General features: G+C 56.9%; 6 protein-coding genes across 6 annotated transcripts; 4 read left to right on the top strand and 2 right to left on the bottom strand.

Moving 5' to 3' along the window:
• Positions 1-495: 495 nt before the first annotated feature.
• Positions 496-2,009, top strand: POSPLADRAFT_1043244 (hypothetical protein; the record flags this gene model as incomplete). The annotated part of the gene is made up of 7 exons (XM_024478259.1): positions 496-689; positions 743-762; positions 816-1,151; positions 1,204-1,260; positions 1,319-1,402; positions 1,451-1,617; positions 1,677-2,009. 7 exons carry the CDS (start codon positions 496-498, stop codon positions 2,007-2,009), a joined length of 1,191 nt encoding a protein of 396 aa, XP_024344891.1.
• Positions 2,010-2,886: 877 nt separating this feature from the next.
• Positions 2,887-3,234, bottom strand: POSPLADRAFT_1043243 (hypothetical protein; the record flags this gene model as incomplete). The annotated part of the gene is made up of 2 exons (XM_024478258.1): positions 2,887-3,028; positions 3,104-3,234. The coding sequence occupies 2 exons, from the start codon at positions 3,232-3,234 to the stop codon at positions 2,887-2,889; spliced, it is 273 nt and encodes a 90-aa protein (XP_024344890.1).
• Positions 3,235-4,011: 777 nt separating this feature from the next.
• POSPLADRAFT_1052228 (hypothetical protein) lies at positions 4,012-4,558 on the bottom strand (the record flags this gene model as incomplete). Its single annotated transcript, XM_024480250.1, has 2 exons — positions 4,012-4,297; positions 4,359-4,558. 2 exons carry the CDS (start codon positions 4,556-4,558, stop codon positions 4,012-4,014), a joined length of 486 nt encoding a protein of 161 aa, XP_024344889.1.
• Positions 4,559-7,029: 2,471 nt separating this feature from the next.
• On the top strand, positions 7,030-11,392 carry POSPLADRAFT_1108046 (hypothetical protein; the record flags this gene model as incomplete). Its single annotated transcript, XM_024483321.1, has 8 exons — positions 7,030-7,448; positions 8,175-8,360; positions 8,904-9,050; positions 9,165-9,200; positions 9,256-9,420; positions 9,496-9,925; positions 10,076-10,276; positions 11,297-11,392. Coding segments are annotated over 8 exons (1,680 nt in total), but the record flags the coding sequence as incomplete, so codon positions are not given.
• A 2,828-nt stretch (positions 11,393-14,220) lies between these two features.
• POSPLADRAFT_1130698 (hypothetical protein) lies at positions 14,221-16,580 on the top strand (the record flags this gene model as incomplete). The annotated part of the gene is made up of 8 exons (XM_024483979.1): positions 14,221-14,686; positions 14,742-14,856; positions 14,913-15,061; positions 15,114-15,188; positions 15,247-15,563; positions 15,675-16,034; positions 16,176-16,392; positions 16,444-16,580. 8 exons carry the CDS (start codon positions 14,221-14,223, stop codon positions 16,578-16,580), a joined length of 1,836 nt encoding a protein of 611 aa, XP_024344887.1.
• A 1,933-nt stretch (positions 16,581-18,513) lies between these two features.
• Positions 18,514-20,686, top strand: POSPLADRAFT_1052225 (hypothetical protein; the record flags this gene model as incomplete). Its single annotated transcript, XM_024480249.1, has 7 exons — positions 18,514-18,839; positions 18,894-19,150; positions 19,216-19,288; positions 19,337-19,356; positions 19,410-19,509; positions 19,566-20,342; positions 20,410-20,686. The coding sequence occupies 7 exons, from the start codon at positions 18,514-18,516 to the stop codon at positions 20,684-20,686; spliced, it is 1,830 nt and encodes a 609-aa protein (XP_024344886.1).
• Positions 20,687-21,956: the final 1,270 nt, after the last annotated feature.

The raw sequence follows: 21,956 nt of genomic DNA, 5'->3' as shown, positions 1-21,956 counted from the left end.
ATCGCCAACTTCTACACAAGGTGCATCTCTCACTGCCGCATGATATGGGTGCCATATGCAGTCATAAACCACAGGAGATTCGCTGACTTCTGGCGCCCCGGACGTGCTCATTGCAGGCGGAATGAATATTGGCGGTAAGACACTCGTGCTGAGCTTCTTGGCCTTGCATACGTGCCATCAACACCGCTGATCGAGAAGCATTGGGATGCACACGGCTACCCCTAACAACGCCCGGTCTTGCTGCTCCAAATGGAATTGCCATGCGCCTCTACATTCTCTCCGCATGCTGGCGGGGCGCTTCCAACAGCAACCCGGCAGCTAGAGTGGGTGTGCATGCGCTCGGAATGTTTCGCAGTTCCGAAGCTCACAAGCGTACGCGTGTCTCGGTTCGGGGACGCAAGCGGTCGAATCCCTTGAGAACCTGGAGGCCATCGCGGATAAATAGCTTTGAATGAAGTCCAGCGAGGGACCCGCCATCGCTCATTACCTTCCTCAATGCTGCCCGTTGGTGTCTTCGGCGTGACGCTCCTGGCCTTTTCCATCAGGGCTGTGTCTGGGGTGGATAACCTGCATAAAGTTTCTTTGACAGCGCGCAAGGTGCCAAAAGGTCACGTAGCGGCCTTGCGCAGGCGAAGCTCTTCTTCCATCAATATCGCGCTCGATGACTATTATAATGGCACTGACCTTCAGTGCGTGCATGATACTTGTGTGTGGAGTATACGTTGACATGTAATTCCGCTAGATGGTATGGCAATATCTCAGGTTCGTATTTTACTCAACCGTCGTAGTGCGCCTCCGTCAATCCAAGCTTCTAGTTGGCACGCCTCCCCAAGAAATCAGTGTCGTTTTTGACACTGGTAGCGAGACTCTCGAGTTCGCAAGCACCCAGTGCGGAGACCCCTGCGCCAACCAACCCAAGTTCGATACATCCCAAAGCTCAACATATGTCAACCATCACCAAACAACCAGCATCTCTTTTGAGACAGGCATCGGCGTGGATCCCATTACGTCTGACAGCGAGTTCGTGCTGACACTTCAAGAGGGCGAAGACACAGTGACCGTAGGAGGTATTGCAGTTCCGAATGTAGATCTGTACACTATCATCGATCAAACGGCGGCGTTCGCGATTGACCCTTTCAGCGGCATCCAAGGTATGAGCCGCTTGGTTTCACCGTCAAAGGCACCATTAACAAGGGTGAATAGGCATGTCATCACAGGCAGCCGGATTCTTCGCTGGCCTTATTGATCAGGGCTATCCTTGTGAGTAGGCAGGTAATGACACATACCTCATGTCTAACCCATAGCGTGCAACTGACAGCGTTGTTTGGCATGTACCTAACACCAAAGTCAGTTGGTAATGCGGAGCTTACAATTGGTGGCATTGATGACTCCAAATACTCCGGTAACGCACTAGCTAAACTGTGAATACAAACGCTAACCCTCTGCGCAGGCGACTTGACGTACTCTCCGCTTCCTGGCGATTCTGAGGGATCGTGGCAGCTCAATTCTCCTACCATATACGTAAACGGGGAGACTACCGGCACCTTGGATCAGCAGCGCACCATCATCTTTGACAGTGGAACGCCAAACGTTTACTTCGACACCGACACTACCGAGGTGAGCACCATTATCCAGCCCGTGCGTGTGGGTTACTTATCGATCCGTCGCGCAATAAGGCCATCTACTCCATAATATCCTCAGACATCCAGCCTTATAGCTCTGAGCAGGGCGCGTATGGCATCGCATGCAGCAAAATCGATCAGTTACCCGCGCAACTCGACATCACATTCACCACGGAGTCGGGCGAGCCGTTTAACCTGACGATCCCCAGCTCTGAGTTCAACGTCGGGCCGTTCAAAGATGATCCTTCGACATGCCAGACGATGATCAACGCGCTCGACGGGCTGGAGCTTGTCGGCGGTAGTCTGCTGAAGCACTATTACAGCGTGTGGGACATTGGTAACCAGCGCATGGGCTTTGCCTCGACCGGTGAGCTGTGTGCTACATAGCTGTTGGCGTGCGCTGACGAGTACTGCTCAGGGAACTGAACCTCGAGGGGGCTGAAGTAGAAGCCAAGCACTGGCGCAATCGTGCTCACCGTTTGCTTCGTAACGGCCATTGTAGCCGTAGGGCTCGTAGAGGGACATAAAAGCACTACGGATTCTAGGGAAGAGTAACTAACAGGTGTCAGAATCTCACATTGGTTTCCGTTGAAGCTCATGTGAGATGCGATTGCCGTCTGCGCCACAGTCCTGTATTGGCTCGAGAGCGCACACCGAACTTTCGCATCTCTACGCGCCTGCGGCTATACCTGCCATTGTTCGTGCCTTGCTTCACAAATTGCAACGAAGTCGTCATAGTCGGGCGGCAGACATGTATCCTCCGCAAAGACCCGGATGGTCGCCTTTAAGAAGGGTTGGTTGTGTGTATCTATCATAGTCCAGCGCGTGGCTCTCTCGGTGAGGATATCGGGGTGTCTGCGATGATTTCCATGTGGTTCCGCCTGCGCCAGCCAAGCGCATCGACTGGCACATGTTCTGTTACCTGCCAATATCTTTTTGGATGAGAAACATCCCACCGCTGCGATCTAGGAGGGGGAATGCCTGTTGTTTGAGAGGATACATGCGCACTGGAGTGAATACATACATTTTCTGAGCGATGTATGCGGTGCGTTGCACTGTATCAGCACTAATAATCGTAGTAGGAGGCGTCTGTGCTGGAGGCGAAGTCAAGTAGTGTGACCTATGCTTCTCAATGAGTATGCGGGCGTGCTATTGACTGTAATATCAGCCAATCTCAAGTCAGGCATCGCGTCTAAACTGGAAATGATGGCTGGGATAACGACAGTCTCGCTGTTCGTGCAAGAAGATTCTCTCGTGCGAGACGTCAGCATTGTCTGGTCTGCGATTGACAGGCATGTTCAACTGTCGCGTGAGCCATGTCGACGTATACGATGAAGGTGGATGATGGACGGGGTGGAACGCGTCGCGATTTTGTCAAAGAAAAGGAAGGGAACCTCGATCGATGGCTGCAGAACAGTCCAAACAAGAGAAGAACAGGATGACTTTTTGTTCTTCTTCTTTTGGAGCGAAGCGCAGCAAACACAGAACGCACCCTTTCAGTGCTCATGGGGAGAAAAGAAAATTGAAGAGAATCGAAGGCGCGTCCTGGGTGCGTCTCGGCGGTCCGTGTAACGGTCACGTGGTCGCGTCCTACTTGCGTTGTAATCCCCATGATTGCAGTTCTCACACCGATCTGCATAATACTGGCGTAAGCATGATGTTCTCGGGACGCAGCCCGACAGCACGCTGCTTGTCGCATCGACCGCAAACATTCCCGTCACGTTTACGACGGCGAGCAGCGGGCCACTAGCCTTGAGACTGACCCGTAACGAGCCCAAAGTTGGACATGTAAGGCCGACTCATCAACGTACCAGTCGATGTCCAGCTCTCTCGACGATGCCGTGCCCACGAACGTGCTTGAAAGCAGTGGGCCCGGGTTCTTCTACTGTGGTGCACGCGTTCCTGTGCTTTGCCTCGACTGCATCCTGAAGGGCAGCCCCATTCCCTTCGCGGTCTCTAGTGATCTCCAGGAAGCCGCACACGCCTATATCGCAACGGCGCTACATACGGTAACAGGACATCCAATCACGCGAGCGCAGCCAGTGCCTTGCCCCTCCTGCCGTCGCAGCTGCGAAAGCGATGAATCAGCCCCTGCCCCACGCGCACGATAGTTTCCTAACAACGCGGCGCGATGCATGCGCTCGCGAGTCTCGACATAGGCGTTCCCGCAAGCAGCAGATTCGCCGCGCTTCGACGCCGGCGCGGGCCCCAGGACGCCCAGCCCAGAGCGCAGAGCTGGACTCCGTGCGGCCGGGTCTCAACGAATCGAGTCGGACGCGCAGTCCCGCCATTCAGTCGCGAGAGGAAGGCTCCATTGCCCTGGCTCATCCAGCGATGAACGTGAACGCGTAGGGCGACAAGCCCACCGCGACGTCCTTGCGAGCGCAGTTCATGTTCCTGCCGCCGCGAGAAGCTGAGATAGCAGCACGGAGAAGGCGAGCAGCCCAGGCCCGGGCCGCAGCCTCGAGGGAACAGCGCCCGGTTCGGAGAAGTGCAGCTGCGCGATGCTGGATGCTGGAAGCCGTGTCTGACACCCTCGCAGCGGCTGTGGTTCCGCTGCATCGGCGTCGCCCGATCGGGCAGGTCCCCGGTGGTGCAGCGGGGACACGTCTGTCGGACGCCCTGCCGGGTCGGCGCGACGGCGCAGCGTAGGGCCGTGCCGGGTGGGTGTGACTCTGTGAGCGACGAGATAAGTACCAAGTGCAGCAGTCGCTGACGAGCGCTGACGACGCGCACGTGCGATAGAAGCCCGATGCGCGCGCGCCAGCATGGATGCCAGGGGCCTTCTTTCCGCCTTCGAGCGATATGGGATGCGCGAGGCGCCGCATTTGGCCGCGCTTCACTCCGCGATATTGGTGGTGCGTGCGGGCAGCAGACCAGACGGATTCAGAAGACGGGATCGCGTCGTTGCATGACTCACCGCCACGGAGGTTCATTACGCACGCAGGATGACGGGCGCTGCGCCGCGTTGCAGCTGTGCGCACACGCGAGGTTATGGACAACCAGACCAAGGAGCTGGCGGGCGGGATTGGATTGGGGAGGGCAGATCAGCTGCAGTCCCACGCTATCTACGCCGGCGCTGTGTGGCTCAGTCCTTCCCTGCTGCGCCTAGTCTCCCGGGGCAGCGTCGCAGCGGGCCCCGCACGCCATGCCGCGCATCATGGGTGCGCGATCCTGATGCCATCGTCGAATGGCCGGCGATGCATTTCGCATTTCTCAGGACAGTGCTGGATCGATGCGGGTGTGTGCAGGGAGGCAAGACCCGGAGTACCTAGTCGGCGGCATGCCGGACATGCGCGAGTAACGTATACATGCGTCGGCGCTGCTCCGTTGTGCAGTACTAGTCTGTCAGCTGGGCAGGTGCCCGCGCTGTCGGGCTGGGTTACCGGGGCCAGACCAGGCCGGCTCTGTGGTGCGAATCGGGGACGCCGGGGCGTTGGGAGAAGAAGGGCGTATGGCGTGAGATGGCGCGGGCGTCCAGCGGATCAGCGCGCGGTGACCCTGAGAAGGACTCCGGCGCTGGGATGGAGGAGTTGGCGAGGCACATCAGTACTGAGTGTGCGTAGCGGCGCCAAGCGCGTCATACCGGCCGATCGAGTGGCATCGCGCGCGAAGGCGTGGCGAGATCGAGCGAGGGGGCGTCGGTGCCTCGAATGCCTGCGGAGGTGTATTGCGTCCGCGGGTGGCGGTGCAGGTGTGCCAATCGACACGGAAAGGGGCCGCCGGCGTTAGCGGTCGGTTGGCTGGCCTGCGCAATTTCGGGCCCGGGAACTGTATTGTCAGTGTGAGCGGCTGAGGCGTTCCGCGTTCAGCATTAGGGGCGGGGTGGGCCTGCAGGCAAAGAGGGTGCACGGTATATCTCTGCTGGCACCCCGATTGTTTGGATTCTGTTTGAATGTGATGTCCAGCTTAAACTTCTTCTGACCGCCGAAGGCCCATAGGCTCCGGAATCAATAGGCACCGGGTAAGGCCGAGTAGGAAACGGATCACACGGCAGCTGGTCGTGCAGCAACGTATGCACTGAGAGCGGGATGTTTTGTAGTGTAGGCATCTGTAGACAGTCCAAGGGATTTAGGAAGGAGACATACCATACCGCATACTGGAGTCAACGTGGCCTCGTTGGCAGAAAAGCCCCGAGGTGCCGCGGAAGGAACCAGACCATGGTTGACGTTGAATTACCAATAAGATGACGAAGCTTCTGTGGCAGAATAACATTTACAGCAGTGACGGCAGATTAGAGGGGCCTGGACTGGGCCTGGGTGCTTCACCAGAGAATGAACTTGGGAACGCGTTGTGGATGCAGTATAAACAAAACGAACACGTCGAGCGGTGCCAGTACTTGTCTGCAAGTCGGGCCGGTCTGAATAAGTCTGGCCGAGGGGCGATGAAGTGTGTGCGGGTCGACGATGTGTTGAGACTGCAGAGAAGAAGGGCGTCTAATACCAGGGCGGGACGATCGACGACGTATATGGCAGGCACATTTCCTAACACGAGCTCCAGCTTGCTCTTTTGTTCTTTCGACGTACTGTGCTGTTGCATACGCCTAGTGCGGACACCCTGCATGACGTTTGTGCTCAAGTCGCTGACGTATAGCGTGATTATAGAGCATCGTGTGATGCAGAGGACTACGTCCGAAGCGCACGCTCGATCGAGCGGCCAAGTGAAGACAATGTGGGCGTAGCCATGCAGGTAGGATTAGTTTACGGGGGGGGCGCGGACGGGGAGGGCGGGGAGGCGGTGCCCTGGCCCCTGCGCAGAGCGATCGGTTGCCGTAAAGGGCGCGTGAGAGAGGGTGGAGCTGAGAAGGCGCGGAGGGTGACGTCAAAGGGCTGGGCCTGGTGGCACGCGATGGGGGACGGGTTGTGCAGCCAATCGTGGCTCGGAGACTCCACCGGGCGATGATTCGAAAGCTTTCTCCTGCGAGAGGATGCCTGACCCTGCCTGCCTCTGCCTTTCCTCGCATCCACTCACCGATTCGCCGGTGCCCCCTCCACTGTCGCCCCCTTCCTCCCCGAATACGCTTCCCACCACGGACGACAATATCCACCGCCCTGCCCCCGACGCCAGCACCGACCAGCGTGTCGACAGTTTCGCCGCTGCCGTCCATGCCCGTTTTGCACAGCGTCCCACCCACCTCACCCCAGGGCCTCTAATGCCGGGCGCATATCCCTTCACGCCCTTCATCCAACCACCACCATCTCACCCGTCCGCCCTGTCCTTCATCCCACCCACAGTCCCGTCCTTGAGCTTGCCTACGCCTGCTCCCATGCGGTCTGTGAGCATGTCTTCACCCCCGGCTGCCTCTGCATCGCCCACCACTTCATCGCCCGCGACGCCCACATCGCCGTCCGCCTTCCCCGCACTTGCTACCTCCGCGCTGCCTGCAGTCCTCTCAGACCCCCAAGCCCTTATCCTCGACATTCGCCCACACAACGCCCATGCCGCCGCCAGGCTCCCCTCCGCCCTCTCCCTCTGTGTCCCATCGACCCTCCTCAAGCGCCCGACGTTTCCACTCGCACGTCTTGCCCCGATGCTCCCATCCACGGCAGCCCGTACGAGATTCGCGGCTTGGCGCGATGCGAGCCGGATCGTGGTCTACGACGCGGACGCACCGGCCTTGAGCGATCGACCGGCTCTGTTGGGCCTGCTGCGAAAGTTCCGCGCCGAGGGCTTCGAAGCCAGCAAGGAGGTCGCCTGGGTGCGAGGAGGCTTCAACGCCATCTACCGAGAGCGGCCTGACCTTCTCGATCGCTCGCCGATTGTTGACGAGGATGGCGAGGAGGAGGATGAGCTCGGTGACATGGCGCCGCCAATGGGGCTCACCGCGTCGATGAGTCTCGCTGGGTCCACCCGCGGGGTTCCGCCAGAAATGAGCAAGACCGCGAGTGCACCAGCGAGCATCACAGGCTTCGCCATTCCCCAGAAGGCGTTGCGCACCAAGGCCCTGCCTATCAGCGCATTCACGAGCGCGTCGACCCTGGCCCCGCCGCGCGCCGCACACGGACCGCTGTCCATGTCCATGCCGGGCTCTATGGACACGGTAAGTCAAGTTCCTTCAAGATTGGGGGTCCAAGTGGAGTTTGAAGGACGGGTCGCTGATAACGTGATCCGCTTGGCCCTTGTGAATTCACAGGTTGCAGGTGCTCCTGGTCTTATGCCCCCGACGCCCGCAGTCGGCTCGTCCATGAAAGACCCATTCGCCTCGGCAACGGTGCCCTCGACCCCGGGGCCGAGCCTCCTCGCTGCGCGGAGCAGGTCAGCGAACCCGCAGACGACCAACGCCGCGGCGTTCAACCTGCGCCTTCCCAGCCTCCAGCGCGGTGCGAGTGCTCCTTTCCAGCCTCCACCACAGACTGGCGTGCTAGGCGGGCTTGCGGGTGGGACTGCTGCCCAGGCTATCGCAGGAGCGGCTAGGCAAGAGACGCACCCCTTCCCGCCGATGGTAGGAGGGAGCAGCATGCCCACGCTGAGTTTGAGCCCCGATGGATTCCAGACATCGATGGGAGGCCCGAGACAGATGCATCATTCAGTACCACATGTCAGGCCGGTGAGTGCTCCATCTTTTCCCACCTGTATCTTCCTCCTGACATGTATGCGCACACAGGTCGCTGCCAACCCGTTTTTCGATGCCATTCGACAGAATCTCGAGCTCGCGCACGGTGCTGGGTCATCAGGAGAGCCAATTGTCTTGCGGCTGCCGCGGAGGGTGCGGAGACGCGTGGGCGACCTGCCCTTCGAGTGGCTGCGAGAGATCGCACGTAAAAGTGGGAGAGCGAGGGAGACTAGCAGTAGCGAGGAAGACGACGATGACGACGATGACGAGGAGATGGGTGATGAGGAGCAGCGCAGATCCGCTAGGCAGCGCAAGAGCAAAAGCAAGCAAGCTACGAGCAAAATCGGCAGCATGGCGCTTCACGAGGAACACGGTCGCAGCCAGCACCATCCTCATCCGACTCAACGCGGATCGCCGATGAAGACTCGCTCAACGGAGCTGCGTTCCACCACTCCTCGGTCATCGGAGTCGCCATCACCAGAGCTCTCACCTCGCACGCCGCGTCCTGCGCCGCACCGGTCCTCGCGCTTCCGCAAGGCAGCGTCCTCCGCACACGCGAAGCCGTGCTCGGGCGCGCCGCACTCCAGCAAGGCCAAGCTCGCCGCGATCCTGGCGTCCAGCGCCTCGCGCTCCCACTCGAGCTCGGACTCGGAGATGTCGTCGGCCGACGCGGCCGGCGAGTCACAGGAGAGCTCGGGCTCCGCGTCGGCGGAGGGCTCGGGCTCGAGCAGCCAGAGCCCGTCGAGCGCGGAGGACCTCACGCGCGCGCTGGAGCTGCAGTTCTACAAGATCGAGCTCGGCGAGCAGCGCCGCCTCATGGGCGTGATGGAGCACCACAGCAAGGAGAGCGGCACGCAGGCCTCTGCGGGCGGGATGTCTGTCAGCTCGGCGGGTGTCATCGCCAGCGCAAGCCGCAGCGGCAGGAGCCAGTGGGAGCGGGGAAATAGCCACGATCACGACGATCTGAGCAATGAGCAGTTCCCGTTCAGCATCACGGCGGGCTTGGAGAAGGGCAACAAGAACAGGTGCGTAGGCTGCAGTTTGCGTTGGTGCGGAGGCGCTGACACTCGCTCGGGACAGATACCGTAACATTTGGCCGTTCGAACACGCGCGTGTGCGGCTGTGCAAGTCGCGCCCCGACGATGACGACTACATGAACGCGAGCTATGTACAGCCCCTCGGCACCACTAAGCGGTACATCGCGACACAGGGGCCGCTTCCCGCGACGTTCGCAGACTTCTGGACGTGAGTGTTCTTGTGATGCCCCGATGTCATCTAGTCCGCATATACTGATGGCCTGCATTTACTTTCCGCTTGTAGACTGTGCTGGGAGCAGAACGTCCACGTCGTCGTCATGCTCACGCGCGAGATCGAGAGCAACACGGTCAAATGCGGCAAGTACTGGGACGACGGTGAATATGGCCCGCTCCGCCTCAAGCTCCTCGCCACGGACGACACGCCAGAGCAGGAGCACAGGCGCAAAGAGAGCGAGATGAATGCCGGCTTCTTCGCCGCGCATGTCACGCTGCCGCACAAAGCGAAGGGGAAGGGGAAGCGCGCAGGCAAGGAGCGGGGCCGCGCGAACGAGCATCCGAGCACCGTGCGACGCGTGTTCCAGCTGAAGCACACCGGGTACCCCCGCGCGCCGCCGCGCATCATCACGCAGCTCCAGTACCTCGACTGGCCGGACTTCAACGTGCCTAGCGACCCGCGGGGCGTGCTCGAGCTGATCCATGAAGTCGAGGAGGCCGTCGCACGGTCGCGCGCAGCGGGGGACAAGGACTGGGGCGAGGGCCCGCTCAAGCCTGGGCCCTGGCCAGCACCGTTCGCAGTGCCGACACCCTCGTCACCGAAAGGCGCAAGCGGCGTGGGCCATACGACACTCGACGGCGTATCTGAGGAAGGGAACGAAGTGGACCCGAGCACGGGCATCGCAAGGCACGCACAGGGGAACCCACCTGTTTTGCTGCACTGTTCTGCGGGCGTCGGACGCACCGGCGGGTTCATTGCCGTCGACGCCGTCCTGGATGGATTACGCCGCGACATGCGGAAGCGTCGGGAGGAGACGGAGGCTGGTGCGGCCGCCGGAGGGTCCGCAAGTGTTGGGACCGGCGGGAGTGCGCGGACGGCCGACTCACGCTCAAGGTCGTCGCCGAGTGGCACAAGCAGCCGCGGGGAGCCCATGGAGGTGGATTCCAGCCCCAGCCCGCCATCCGGGGTCAGGGCGGCAGCCGCCTCGTCGGTGCCCGCGCTCACCGTCCCGGTGCCGGTCGGCCAGAGCGAAGTCCATGTACGTGTCGCAGGCTTCGATGCGGTGGCGATGGAGGTGGACGGAAAGCAAGGACAAGAACAGGCGAAGCCGCCTGCTGCATGGAGAGAACGGCCGGAGCGCGAATTCGAGTCTGCAACAGGTAGCGCTGCTATTATTGCTACTCCGGGTCAGAAGCAGCTTCCTCGGACCGTGCTTCCGGCGTCACCGCAGTTGCTGGGCGAGGTTCGGCGCGCGGCGATGTCGAGGTGGCCTTCGACGTCCAGTGCATCGACTGCCGCGGGCCATAGTCAGGGTGCGCGGAACAAGGACTGGGAGAGTAACAGCTCAGATTCGTGTCCTGCGCGGTCGGGCGTGGATTCGGGGTCGGGTTCGGGCGCGACGACTGGCACTAGCGCTTCGACCATGCGGTCGCACTCGTCGTTAAGTCCGTCGTCTAGTCAGGCAGGCAGCTCGACGAGCTTGTCGGCGACGATGACCACCCAGGCGGCCAATATGACGCTGCAGAGTCCGGCGAAGAAGGCCGCGTCTGGGTCTGGTATGCCTCTTGTCGGTACAGGTGCCGAGTTTTCTCTTAGCCCGACAAGTCCCCTTGGCGAGCGGTCGGGTGAGGAGAGCGTGGACATCAGCCGGCTGGATACTTGGCGATCGGAGGTTGGCACGTCCAGGACGCCGCCGAGGGAGGAGGACAGCCGGTCGTCGAAGTCGCCTGAGGTCCAGGTGGGCGGGCTTCCTCACGGCGATTTGACGCCAGACCAGGACCCCTACTTCCAGCGGGCTCCGTTCGACTATGCGCAGCCCCGGCGGCTGCATAGGGACCTCTCGCCCCCGCTGCTGTCTTCGTACGATGAGCCCATCCGGCGGGTCATCGAAGACATGCGGGAGCAGCGCATGAGCCTCTGCCAGAGCCTGCGACAGTACGTCTTCGTGCATCGGGCCATTATCGAGGGTGCGTTGATGATCATTGACGAGGAGAGGGAGAGGGGGCGGGACCGTCGGAGGAGAGAGGATGGAAGGATGGATGACGTGCTGTTGGAAGGACTGCATGCTGCCATGGACGTGGTGTCACCTGCGCGCAGGCGCGAGACTGCCAACGTGGGGGTGCAGAAGGCCGCCTTGGCGGGTGGGCCAACGTTTCCTGGTCATGGACAATCTCTAGGGCCGGCTTTCATGATGAAGGGAAAGGAGGCATCGCGCAAGCGCAGTCATTCGGATCTTATGCGTGAGGCTCGTCCTATCGAGGACCATCATGCAGTAGCTTCGTCGTCCACTATATCCCCCGGCGGGACCAAACGTGGCGCGAGCCCCACTGAGCTGCAGAAAGAGAGCAAGCTGGGCGAGGTTATGCTCACCAAGAGGCCGAGCGTGAAGCGCAAGCCGCACACCGATTCAGAGTCGTCTGTCGAATTTGACCTGCCGTCTGGACGTCGGTAGCAGTATAGGCTTGCCCTTCACCCGGTTCGTCCCTGCCGCCCTTGCGTTCAGGGTCTCTCGGCTGCATCTCCACCTGCACAGATGCTCCCCGCTGCGCGCATGACCTGACGTGTACGTTGCTCGTCAGTCACTTGCTGTTGGCTGCTGAACATTTCCGCATTCTGTTACGTATCGTCATCGTACTGTGGCCGAGCTTATCACGCTTGCGATTGACTTCGTCATTTCTCCGATTGAGTTTGCTTATCAAGGACTGCTGTATGCATCTTTTCGCTTTCCTTCATGTCATGGGTTGTACACTCGTCTCACATCGGGCTCATGCATACACGATTTCCCTCTCATGTCATGTAATATCTATGGTTTCCAGGACATATGTAGGCTCCCAGTATCATTGGACGCCGTCAGTAGGAAGGCAATACAATGTATAATCATCTTGCGAGACGTGCGGATGGCTCCGCGGCTTTCCTTCAGCGTCCTGGGATGTCGTCAACACGGAACATGCACACGAGCATTACATACGACAGCTTCGAATACCCCGTGCCTTTTGCATCACCGCGCTTGACGGGAGCATTCCCCTAAACTATCGTCATCGGTGCAAGCTGATCATTTATATAATTTGCAAGGTTTGGATTACGTCTGCATTAAGCGCCCTGCAGCAGCTGTGGGAAGCACTGACGCCTCGATATTCGCATTGAAAAGGCGATGAATTGTTGAAGGAGGCACGTTGTAATGCCTACACTGTCATGACGAAGGCTGATGCCAATTCAGTTCTGCACGTACTGACCAGGTGTGGGTCAATCAGCTGGTGAGATGCGCCTACTTACTCTCTTACTCCTTTCAAGCAAAGTAGGCTTGTTACTCGCCTTTACATCTCCGCGGCCGTTCGCATCGCACCAGAGGCAGATGCCCTAAGCCCGCGAAGGTTTGACCCCGTGGACGTTATGCCCACGAGAGACTACGTACTTACTACCTGAAGCTTTAAGCTTGAAGTCCTCCTTGCGCACTGCTCTGACGTCTCGACGTCACGCCCACAAATATATAGACTCCATGGGCGACTGCACCCGCTCATAACGACTCCACTCACCACAGCCTCCCTTGGTATATTTTTACTCAATTCAATTCTCGCCACATGCAGGAGCGACCTTCCTGGCAGCTCCATGGGTAGTCTCACCTGAGTGTGTCCTTGTCAAGTCGAGTGTTCCTGTACTTCCAATAGGGAATATAATGGCCTCGTGGCCATGTTCTGTGCGCAGTTGTAATGTGGGGAACACAGGCCGAGAAAGCGGAAGGTTAGGGAGGAAAGTACACACAGTGTAGGTCAGGAGACCGATCTTGGCGATCGCCTGGCGCGTCACTTGCCCACCTGCCTCCATTTGCTCTGCGCTACTCCGCTTCTCACCGGACCCTCATGTCTCCCTAAACCTGCTCGACACTGCGTTACGAACCGTCGAGAGTAAATTTCCAAGTGCCTCCAGGCTGTGCAAGTTTATAGGATCTAAGATAGGGTCTAGGATTGGTCTGAGCGAAGTCTTCACTGTCGACGTGAGACTGTTTTACACTGAAGGAGAACCTGCAAAGCGTCGAGGTGAGTTTCCTCTGCCAACCAGCTGGTGCTGTAAAGTGGAACATAAGGCTACGGCCAGATGCGGAGGGCATGAAGACACATGCGTTTCCTGTGTTCAATAGTGGACTATATGCATCAGAAAGGGTGCATGACATTAGTCTTTATTGATCTGAGGTTCCCACAGTGCAGTAACCGGTCTTGTTGGGCAGGAAGCATTAGCCTAGACGGCCTTGAAATAGTTCGTCATTGTACGAGGCTTGGCCTGCGGTCTTCGTCGGTGTCAACAATGTCTGCCCGATCCTCACGCTCAGCGAGCATACCCATCCCAGCGGCTTCAACAGCGCGCAGCCTCGAAGACGCCATAAGCATTCCCTTCACCCGTCAGTCTGCGATTCCTGCATCGCCCACCCGTACCCGCCGTGCAAGCATAATCACCGACGGCCACCGACCTCGTGGACCGAGCATCAGTCCGGTACGCGGTATGTCTGGTACCTCTCCGTCAGCCCGCCCCCTCGTTGGTAGCTATTCGTCCATGTTGTCGCACAGCCCCCTCGGCCGTGGGTTCCCATCCATGCGCCATCCCAGCTCGCCTACCCATAGTGCGCCACCGCCGTTTCAGCCTCGTATCATCCGTGAGACGAGCTCGGCTAGTCACCCACGCGATGCGGCGGCATGCGTACCTTCGGGGCCTTCATCCACCCTCTCGACCTCTCCTACTCGTCCACGGCGCCTGAGCGCCACGATGCGCTCTGTCACGACACCCGCCGCTCCCCGGATCTCCATGTCCCTCTCTGCAGGCGCTCCCTCGCATCCCCCGTTCACATACTCGACGTCGACTCCCCATGTATCCACGGCCGCCACGCACGGACAGGCCTTCCCGCTTCCCCGGTATCTTGAATACTCCGCGCTGCGTGACTTGCTGCATCCTGACGATACCCCCGCTGTGACCCCCGCTGCTGTGCGGAGTACCGCTGCGGCGTCCCTTTCACGCGTCCAGAGCCACGCTCCTGTGCGGCCAATCCCAATACCGTATCCATATCTGCGTAGCTCGCTGACGCCCGTGGACAGCGAGTCAGAAGGTAATACACCGAGCCCTAGTCCCCCACCGCGCCGAGGTACATCGGTTCCAGTAACTATAGCTCCAGCACCATCCACATCGGGTCTTCGCATACCGACAAGGTGGGGTGAACAGTCTAAGAGTTCACAGTTGACGCTCTCCGCCGATGGTTGCGAGCTAACGTTTTGCGGTAAGTCCGAATAATGGTCTGGGTCTTCTTCGCTAGTTGAACCGGCCCTATGTAGGCGCTTCGCTTGCGGATCGTGATACTGCCGCCTCAGCGCGCACAGCCTGTCCGATCCCCCGCGCTTGTGGGATCTATTACTTCGAAGTTGAGATCCTTGAGCGTGGGGCCAAAGGGTGAGCCGGACATCTTTCAATGTGCTGTGACCTGAATTAAGTGGCAATATGTGTAGCAAATCCGTCAGCATCGGATTTTCGACAGAGAAACTACGTATGTCGCGCATGCCTGGATGGGAGCCGTACTCGTGGGCCTACTACGGCGACGACGGTCGCGTGTATAGCGGTCAGAAGGAAGCCTATACTTTTGTCGAGGAATTCCAATGTGAGTATTAACGGAGTCGGCGCACATGCTCACTACTAATTCCCTTGTGAAGCTGGGGATGTCATTGGATGTGGCATTGACTTCAGTCAGAATCGTGCGTTCTATACGAAGAACGGCACGTTCCTGGGTATGTATCACCCCCAGCTATATCGGCATACGTGTGTTCACGTATATACTTTTGACAGGCATGTTTTTCGAGGGCCTTCCGGCCGATGACCTCTACCCCGCCATCGGACTGCGCCATCCGCACGAATCTATTCGAGTGAATTTTGGTTCGGTACCGTTTCACTACGCTATCGCGGACCATGCGCGTACGCAGCGGGACACGATCTGGGAGCACATCATGCACGGGCCTGCCGAGGATGAAGCCGGTGATCGCGAGAGTGGGGTTGAAGGTGCCGCGACGCGTGCGACACTGCAGCGACTGGTGATGTCATACCTTTCTCATCATGGGTACGTGAGCACACTCCGCAACTTCCGAACACAATGCGCGGATGAAAGCGTAATCGGATCCTTGTCTCCGGCCGTGAAGCGGGAGGACGGAGACGTAGTCATGGAGATCGACGATGCTCCGTCGGCCAGCATGTCAGTGTCTCCCGGTCGGCAGGCGCAGAGCAGACATTCCGTAGATGAGCGCGGCCCGGACCCGACGGACCCAGAATCCCCGGATTTCCAGCGGCGCGTGGCGATCCTGCACGCTGTGCGTGAAGGCAACATTGACGTCGCGTTGGACGGCTTGCGCGCGTATTATCCGCACGCTCTGGGCGCCCAGAGCGGATTGCTGCTCTTTCGATTGCGCTGCCGGAAGTTCGTCGAGCTCGTGTTGAAGGCGAGCGAAGCGCTCCGCCGCGTGAAGGATGTAGAGAAGGCGCAAGGCGGCAGCGGCGCTGCAAGCGAAGCAGTCATGGCTTCGGATGAGGACGTGTATGCCACAGGCAAAGGGGAAGACGCGGATGGAGAGGGCGCGATGGACGTGGACGACCCATCGCCTGAGGCCCAATCTCCGTCCGCTTCGCAGGAAGAATCGATCTCGTTGTTTGGAATCGGAACTCATTCGGGGTCTGCAAGTGATGCAGCGGGCTCTACCTCTATGGCTATGCGCGAGTTGTCCGAGACTGCCAAGGCCGCGCTGCACTTGACGCTATCGTATGGCCAGGAGCTCGAGGCGGAATACAAGACGGACGCGCGACCCGAAATACGTGTACATCTGCGCCGCACGTTCGGGATGGTAGCGTACGACGATCCCGAGCATGAGGATGGTGAGATGGGCGCGATGGCGGGTCAAGAAGCGCGAGTAGAACTCACCGGCGAGGTTAATCAAGCCATACTCGGTGAGTGTGCTCATTGCTGCTGGTCATTCTTTCCTGACGTGAGGGCTACAGAATCACAAGGCCGCCCGGTGCACTCCTCTCTTGAGACACTCTTTCGCCAGACTGGCGCGTGTGTTGTGCAACTTGGTGTGCTCGGTGTCGGTGCAGCCGCATATGCAGATGTTCGGCAAGAGTTCCTCGAGACCTGATCGATTCTTTCCTGTCCCTCGCTCTCCGCTTTCGGGTCTCCATGTCGCCTCTGGTGCGTGTATGTACTAACAATGATGCAAAGCCTGGCTGTGACAAGTGTACAATTGTGCTAATATGCAACTATGTAACAACATTTGTGGGGTTGCGGTCCTCGCCTCTTCTTTTCAATGACAGCTGTATTTCACACCCTCTACATCGTCAATCGCTATGCACATAGGTATGTACGCAGCTCCGTCCGTGTATCTCTTTCCCTCTTGAAAACGTCAGCAAGACAATACTAGTTGTTGAAACACGCCGACCCGCGTGGTCAGGAACGAGCTCGCAAGCTCGGGCGCGCGAGTAGCCGAGGCCGGAGGCCCCTATCGTAGTATATAATGACCCTGCGCGATGTACGTACCGTACGCGATTGTCCCTTACGGGCATCGCTACACTTGTGGACAAACACGCTCACCACCCCATCGCACCGTTGTTTCAACACTGGTGAGGGTGAAATCGTCGGTTACGAAATACCTTGGCTTAATTCTTGAACAGCTTGTACTGAATGCCTTCCCACAGGATCTGGACGGTTTGCAGATGCAAATTGGATTTTAAAACAGATCCGTTATGTAGGTCCGTGCCGTTTGGCAGAAGAAAGGCGCTCAGGGAGTGGGTGTGGCACATTGCGTTTTCGCCCACCTCTTGGATTTTGAGGCCAGTCAGATCAGCCGCCTTGCCGACAAGATTTATTAGAGGTCGATTCTATTCTGCAATCGCGTCCAGATTTTGCGGGAAAGCATCAAATTCCATTGACGACCATCCAGACCTACGTTGCACGCCGTGATGTCACGGTATACACCGTGACGGTGAAAGTGGTGTTGCGACTTGCTCTTCTTCGCTTGTGTCGTGCTGGACCAATCCGTCTCTGTCATTGAATTCACATATCAATACACCAAACACGCTCTTCTATGTGAGAGATCCCCCATAATCGTCTGAATTATAGATCTCGACATCTGAGTCTCGCAGACTTGCGAATTGGGTACTCCTTGTGCCAGAAGCGGACCCACAAGACCAATCACACGTTGTGTGGCTTTAAGTATTACATCCCGCGGTCTCAGGATTTTGTGGCCCATCTCCTACTCGAACATCCCCGTCTTTCCCAACGTACCCCATAGTGCGATGCAGGCAGCTCTCTACTTTGACAGTGCGAGGTCTCTACTGGGCCTCAGCGATCGATTCTCCAGATGGCATGAGGACCACGGTGCAGCATTACGGTGTCTCGATCACGTCTTCTCGAGTCTCCCAAAACTGCAGGTTGCTTCGGCATCCGAGGTAGCCACTTCGCTGCAACATTTCCTGCTATACGCCCGGCTTTTACAAAAGTCCGCCTCCGAAGCTGAGACGAATCCGTGCGACAACACGGATATTAAGCGATTACTCGGATTCGAGGTTGCAACGCAGAATCTGTTTCTCGTTTCAAGGGACACGCAGATGTTTGTCCATTACTCGTTGGCGCCGAGACAGACAGACCAAGGGGCCTTAGTTCATCGCTGGGACTTCGAGAAACCGGTCACCGACAATCTCAAGGAACGCCTTCGCAGCAAGGTTAACGGGCTGAATGAGCTCTGCAGCAGACTCAGAGCACTTCAGCCATTTATAGCTTTTGCCGCTTATGGTCATTGCGTTCGTTCCGAATCCTCTGAATGCCCACAAGAGCATCTGAATATGGACAATTACGACACAGATGCCTACAATCTTCGCGTTCGCATTGTTCTGCAGCAGATACTCATCTATCAGACCATCTATTCTATCGAACAAACAACCGAAGTAGGATTTCAACGTCGGTGAGTGATGTTTGACGACGTGGTTCACATCTTTCTTACGAGAGTTTTGGACAGCCATTGGCTACGGCGACTGTACGAAACACTTCATCCTCCCTATTATAAGCTGGGCTCCATGACAAGCCTTAGAGCAGGCACAATCCCGGAATTCTTGGACGCCGTCCACGCAATTGCATATTGGGCTATCGATGGACTCTACTGGCTGGACGCGAAGCCGTCGACTTTCTTGACCTCCTTCGCCAGGGTTACATCGCTAGCCTTCGCTTTCAATACGCAAGACGTATCTTCACATATATGGCGCGCCCCTTGCGTTTCCACACAAAAGCCGAACGACTTGGTGAGGCGGAGCGGCTACGAGGAGGCATATGTCGTCCACGATTTCATCGCCTTCATGCAGAATCATAACAAAACGGCTCTAATGAGAGGCATTCTCTTCCTCCAGTAAGGCAATTTTTGCTTTTGTGTCCTGGACATCGTGACAAATCCTTACCACAGTCACGTCCTCGACAAGCGCATTCCTATAGACGTTGGAGCTCTCTGTGACTTGCTTGACTTACTGTGTGGGTTAATCGTGACGTCCTATCGCTTCAGAGGCAGGGCTACCCTTCACGATGTGACGCTTCCCAAGAGTTGGTTGGTTGAGCTCACAAAGAACTTCGACAAACTCGAAAATAGAGAAACGAAGCTTTTGAATTTGTACATGGCGCCCATGCAGAGCATGCTCGAACAGATGTACACGGGTGAACACGCTTGTTAGTCCAATCACCTCACTAGTGAACATGAGTATGTTAATCAGTCTAATCATCATATTTTCTAGACCATCTCCTCTTCGAACGTCGCGATCTGTCAAGTCTCAACTGGCAAATCAGGAACGTCTTCACTGTGCGAATGTGAGTGGTGTGATACTGTGTTCCAGAGCATTACTGATGATGCAACAGTTGCAAGAACTTATGTCTTTGTAAGTCATCCAGTACGGGTTGTTGATGTATGCCATTGGCATCATCCTTGTAGTTGGATACAACATCAGACAGGACTGGCTGAGAGATCAGGTACTCGCTACGGTGACATCGCTGGAACAACATATGCGCAGGCCGGATCATCACCTTGAAAAGTAGGTCTCACTGGTGCTTCATCAATTCATCCTTTGCGCTTCTCAACAAAACACAGTTATGTCTCCGCTCGCACCTGGGAATATTTGGCTCGTCGGGTCAGGTCATACTCGACGCTGGACACTTCCCTGGACGAGATGATCCATGTTCATGATGCTAGCAGGACACCAGGTGATCTCCCAACTTTCCCGAATGTCCGACACATCGTCTACAACACTATTGACGAGATCCCTATCTTGCTCGACTCCCGACTCACATCGCTTCCAAAGACTACACTCAGAGCCGACGCGACCCCGTTCGTACCTACCCACATACGCGAGGCAGCGTTGAGGCGGGATGCCGGTGCGCAAGACGCCCTGGATGGATCAACCTACGGTGGCATGCGTGTAGGTGCTGGAGAAGATGTTGATGAGGACAACGCCAGAGAGGATCAATCCAGAAACTTCGATGACGCGGCTCTAGTACTGTCCGCGGAGGACGCAATCGCTGATGCATCGACACAGCCAACCGAGGAGGAGCTCGATGCGGCGCGCATACTCCTGCGTGCATACCGGCGTCTGAGCATACAGCGCAAGCGCGTGCGAGGGCGACGAATGAATCCGGTCCACGCCGTCAGAAGCCGTGTGTTCGCTGACTTTGGGGAGGCCTCAAAGGCTATGGATTGGCCACACAGGTACTACCGCATGCTCTTCTTAGGAACCATACCGCATGCCATAGTCTGCCTGCAACTTCTCAGAGATCACCTTTTCAACGCCAAATTCAGCGCGAGGAAGATATTGACCCAAGCGATCCATCATGACCTCGAGATGGTTCAGGCCCGTATGACTGAGATCGTGTACGTCTACGCATTGGACTGTCATATCTCCTGCCACATTGTTAATCGCAATTCTTGTGCGTCGTAGTGCGCTGATCAAGGACGTTCAACGTCTTCAAGATGCGCTCAAGCATGACGCGGACCTGCACAAACGACGCGACATCGAAGAGCTGAAGAAAAGCGTAGTGGAGGTGAAAGAGTTGGCGCAGCGCATGTCGACGTCGGATTGGCAAGAAGATCTTGAGTTGGCATTCAAAGGAATCGTCGAACCCAGACGCCAGCCGGTACAGAAGATAAAGCCTGAAGTGAGTCTCGACGATGGAATCGAAGCGGATACTAGTGGGTATGACGATGAAGGTCCATAGCGGACCTGATACGGATATATTTGGAAGTGCCGTCCTCTGTTCTGTTCTGTAGTTCATTTTTGTACGCAAGGTCAGAACAACGAGGTTCAGTGTGACCAACGTTGCCCAATCCGTGATAGGCACTTGTTTCGAGTTTAATGGCTCCCTCAGAGATACTCTTTCCGGGAACAATAGTCGCAATCCTGTTTGAGCAACTTATGTTTCTTCATTTAATCTATGTGTGTGTACTTAGATTGCCTCTCAATCTAGCGCTCGTTGACCAGGACTGTCAGTGAACTCAACGATGTATGGATCTCTTACCACTCCGTCTCCTTCCGCACCTAGCAAACAACTCAGATGTCGTGCCGATATGGTTCTTGACGAAGCTGAGGAGCCATTCAAATTAATGTTATTTGAGTCTGACGCCGCAGTAGTCACAGGGCCGATCATGTGCTACAGCTGTCGATACGAGAGGTTGCTCTTACGTTTGAACTTGATTCGAACGTAATGCACCTCGCATGAAATCCTATAAACTTCTTATGCCGGTAGGTCTCCACGCGCGTCCTTTACAAGTCGGTACTTCAAGTTATTGGTTCTCAGATTGGCAAGCGAGCCAAACAAGGCACGCGCTGGGGTTGAGGTCAAGTCAATCATTTGCATGAATTTGAAGGTTCGGTAATATGGCCATCTCTTATGTAGATGTTACTGCAATTTGTCTTCACTAGGTCAAATGTGCGTTCGACTTCTCACACGATAACGCATTAACTGCAATCCAATCATGCTGTCGGTGGATCATCCTGTAACCTCGACGTTTGCGGATTCTCGCTACTGTGAAGAAACAGTTCAGATCGGGTCGGCTGCGCGATAAGTAAATAATCGACAAGACCTGCCAGGTGAGTGAAATAGGCTCAAGGAGAACACCGTCTTGACAGGAACACAATATTCACCATAGAGTGAGTTTAGCTAAGACCACAGACTCGGAGAATCACGAAGGTGTCAATCTCGAGAGTGTACTGTTTGACTTTGATGAAAAGCATCGGATTGATTTCCCATTAAGGATTATCTATCCAGCTCTTCCTGAAATTCAATTAGTATGCGTAGCTTAGAATTCGTTTCTTCAGTCTCTGAGAGTCCACGTATTGATCGTTTGGGAATCCAACGCAAAGAAGATACATCTTACTGACTCATTTTTTGCCGAACATTTGTGATGTCACCGCTATAAACAGATCACTGGTGTGTGTGTTAATTGGTTTGCCTTCTAATTCAGAATCGAACATGTGTCATCGGTTGG

Source organism: Postia placenta (assembly GCF_002117355.1).
Source record: "Postia placenta MAD-698-R-SB12 unplaced genomic scaffold POSPLAscaffold_1, whole genome shotgun sequence".
NCBI classification, from domain to species: Eukaryota; Fungi; Basidiomycota; class Agaricomycetes; order Polyporales; family Adustoporiaceae; genus Rhodonia; species Rhodonia placenta.
This window is presented reverse-complemented; position numbering and strand designations above follow the sequence as displayed.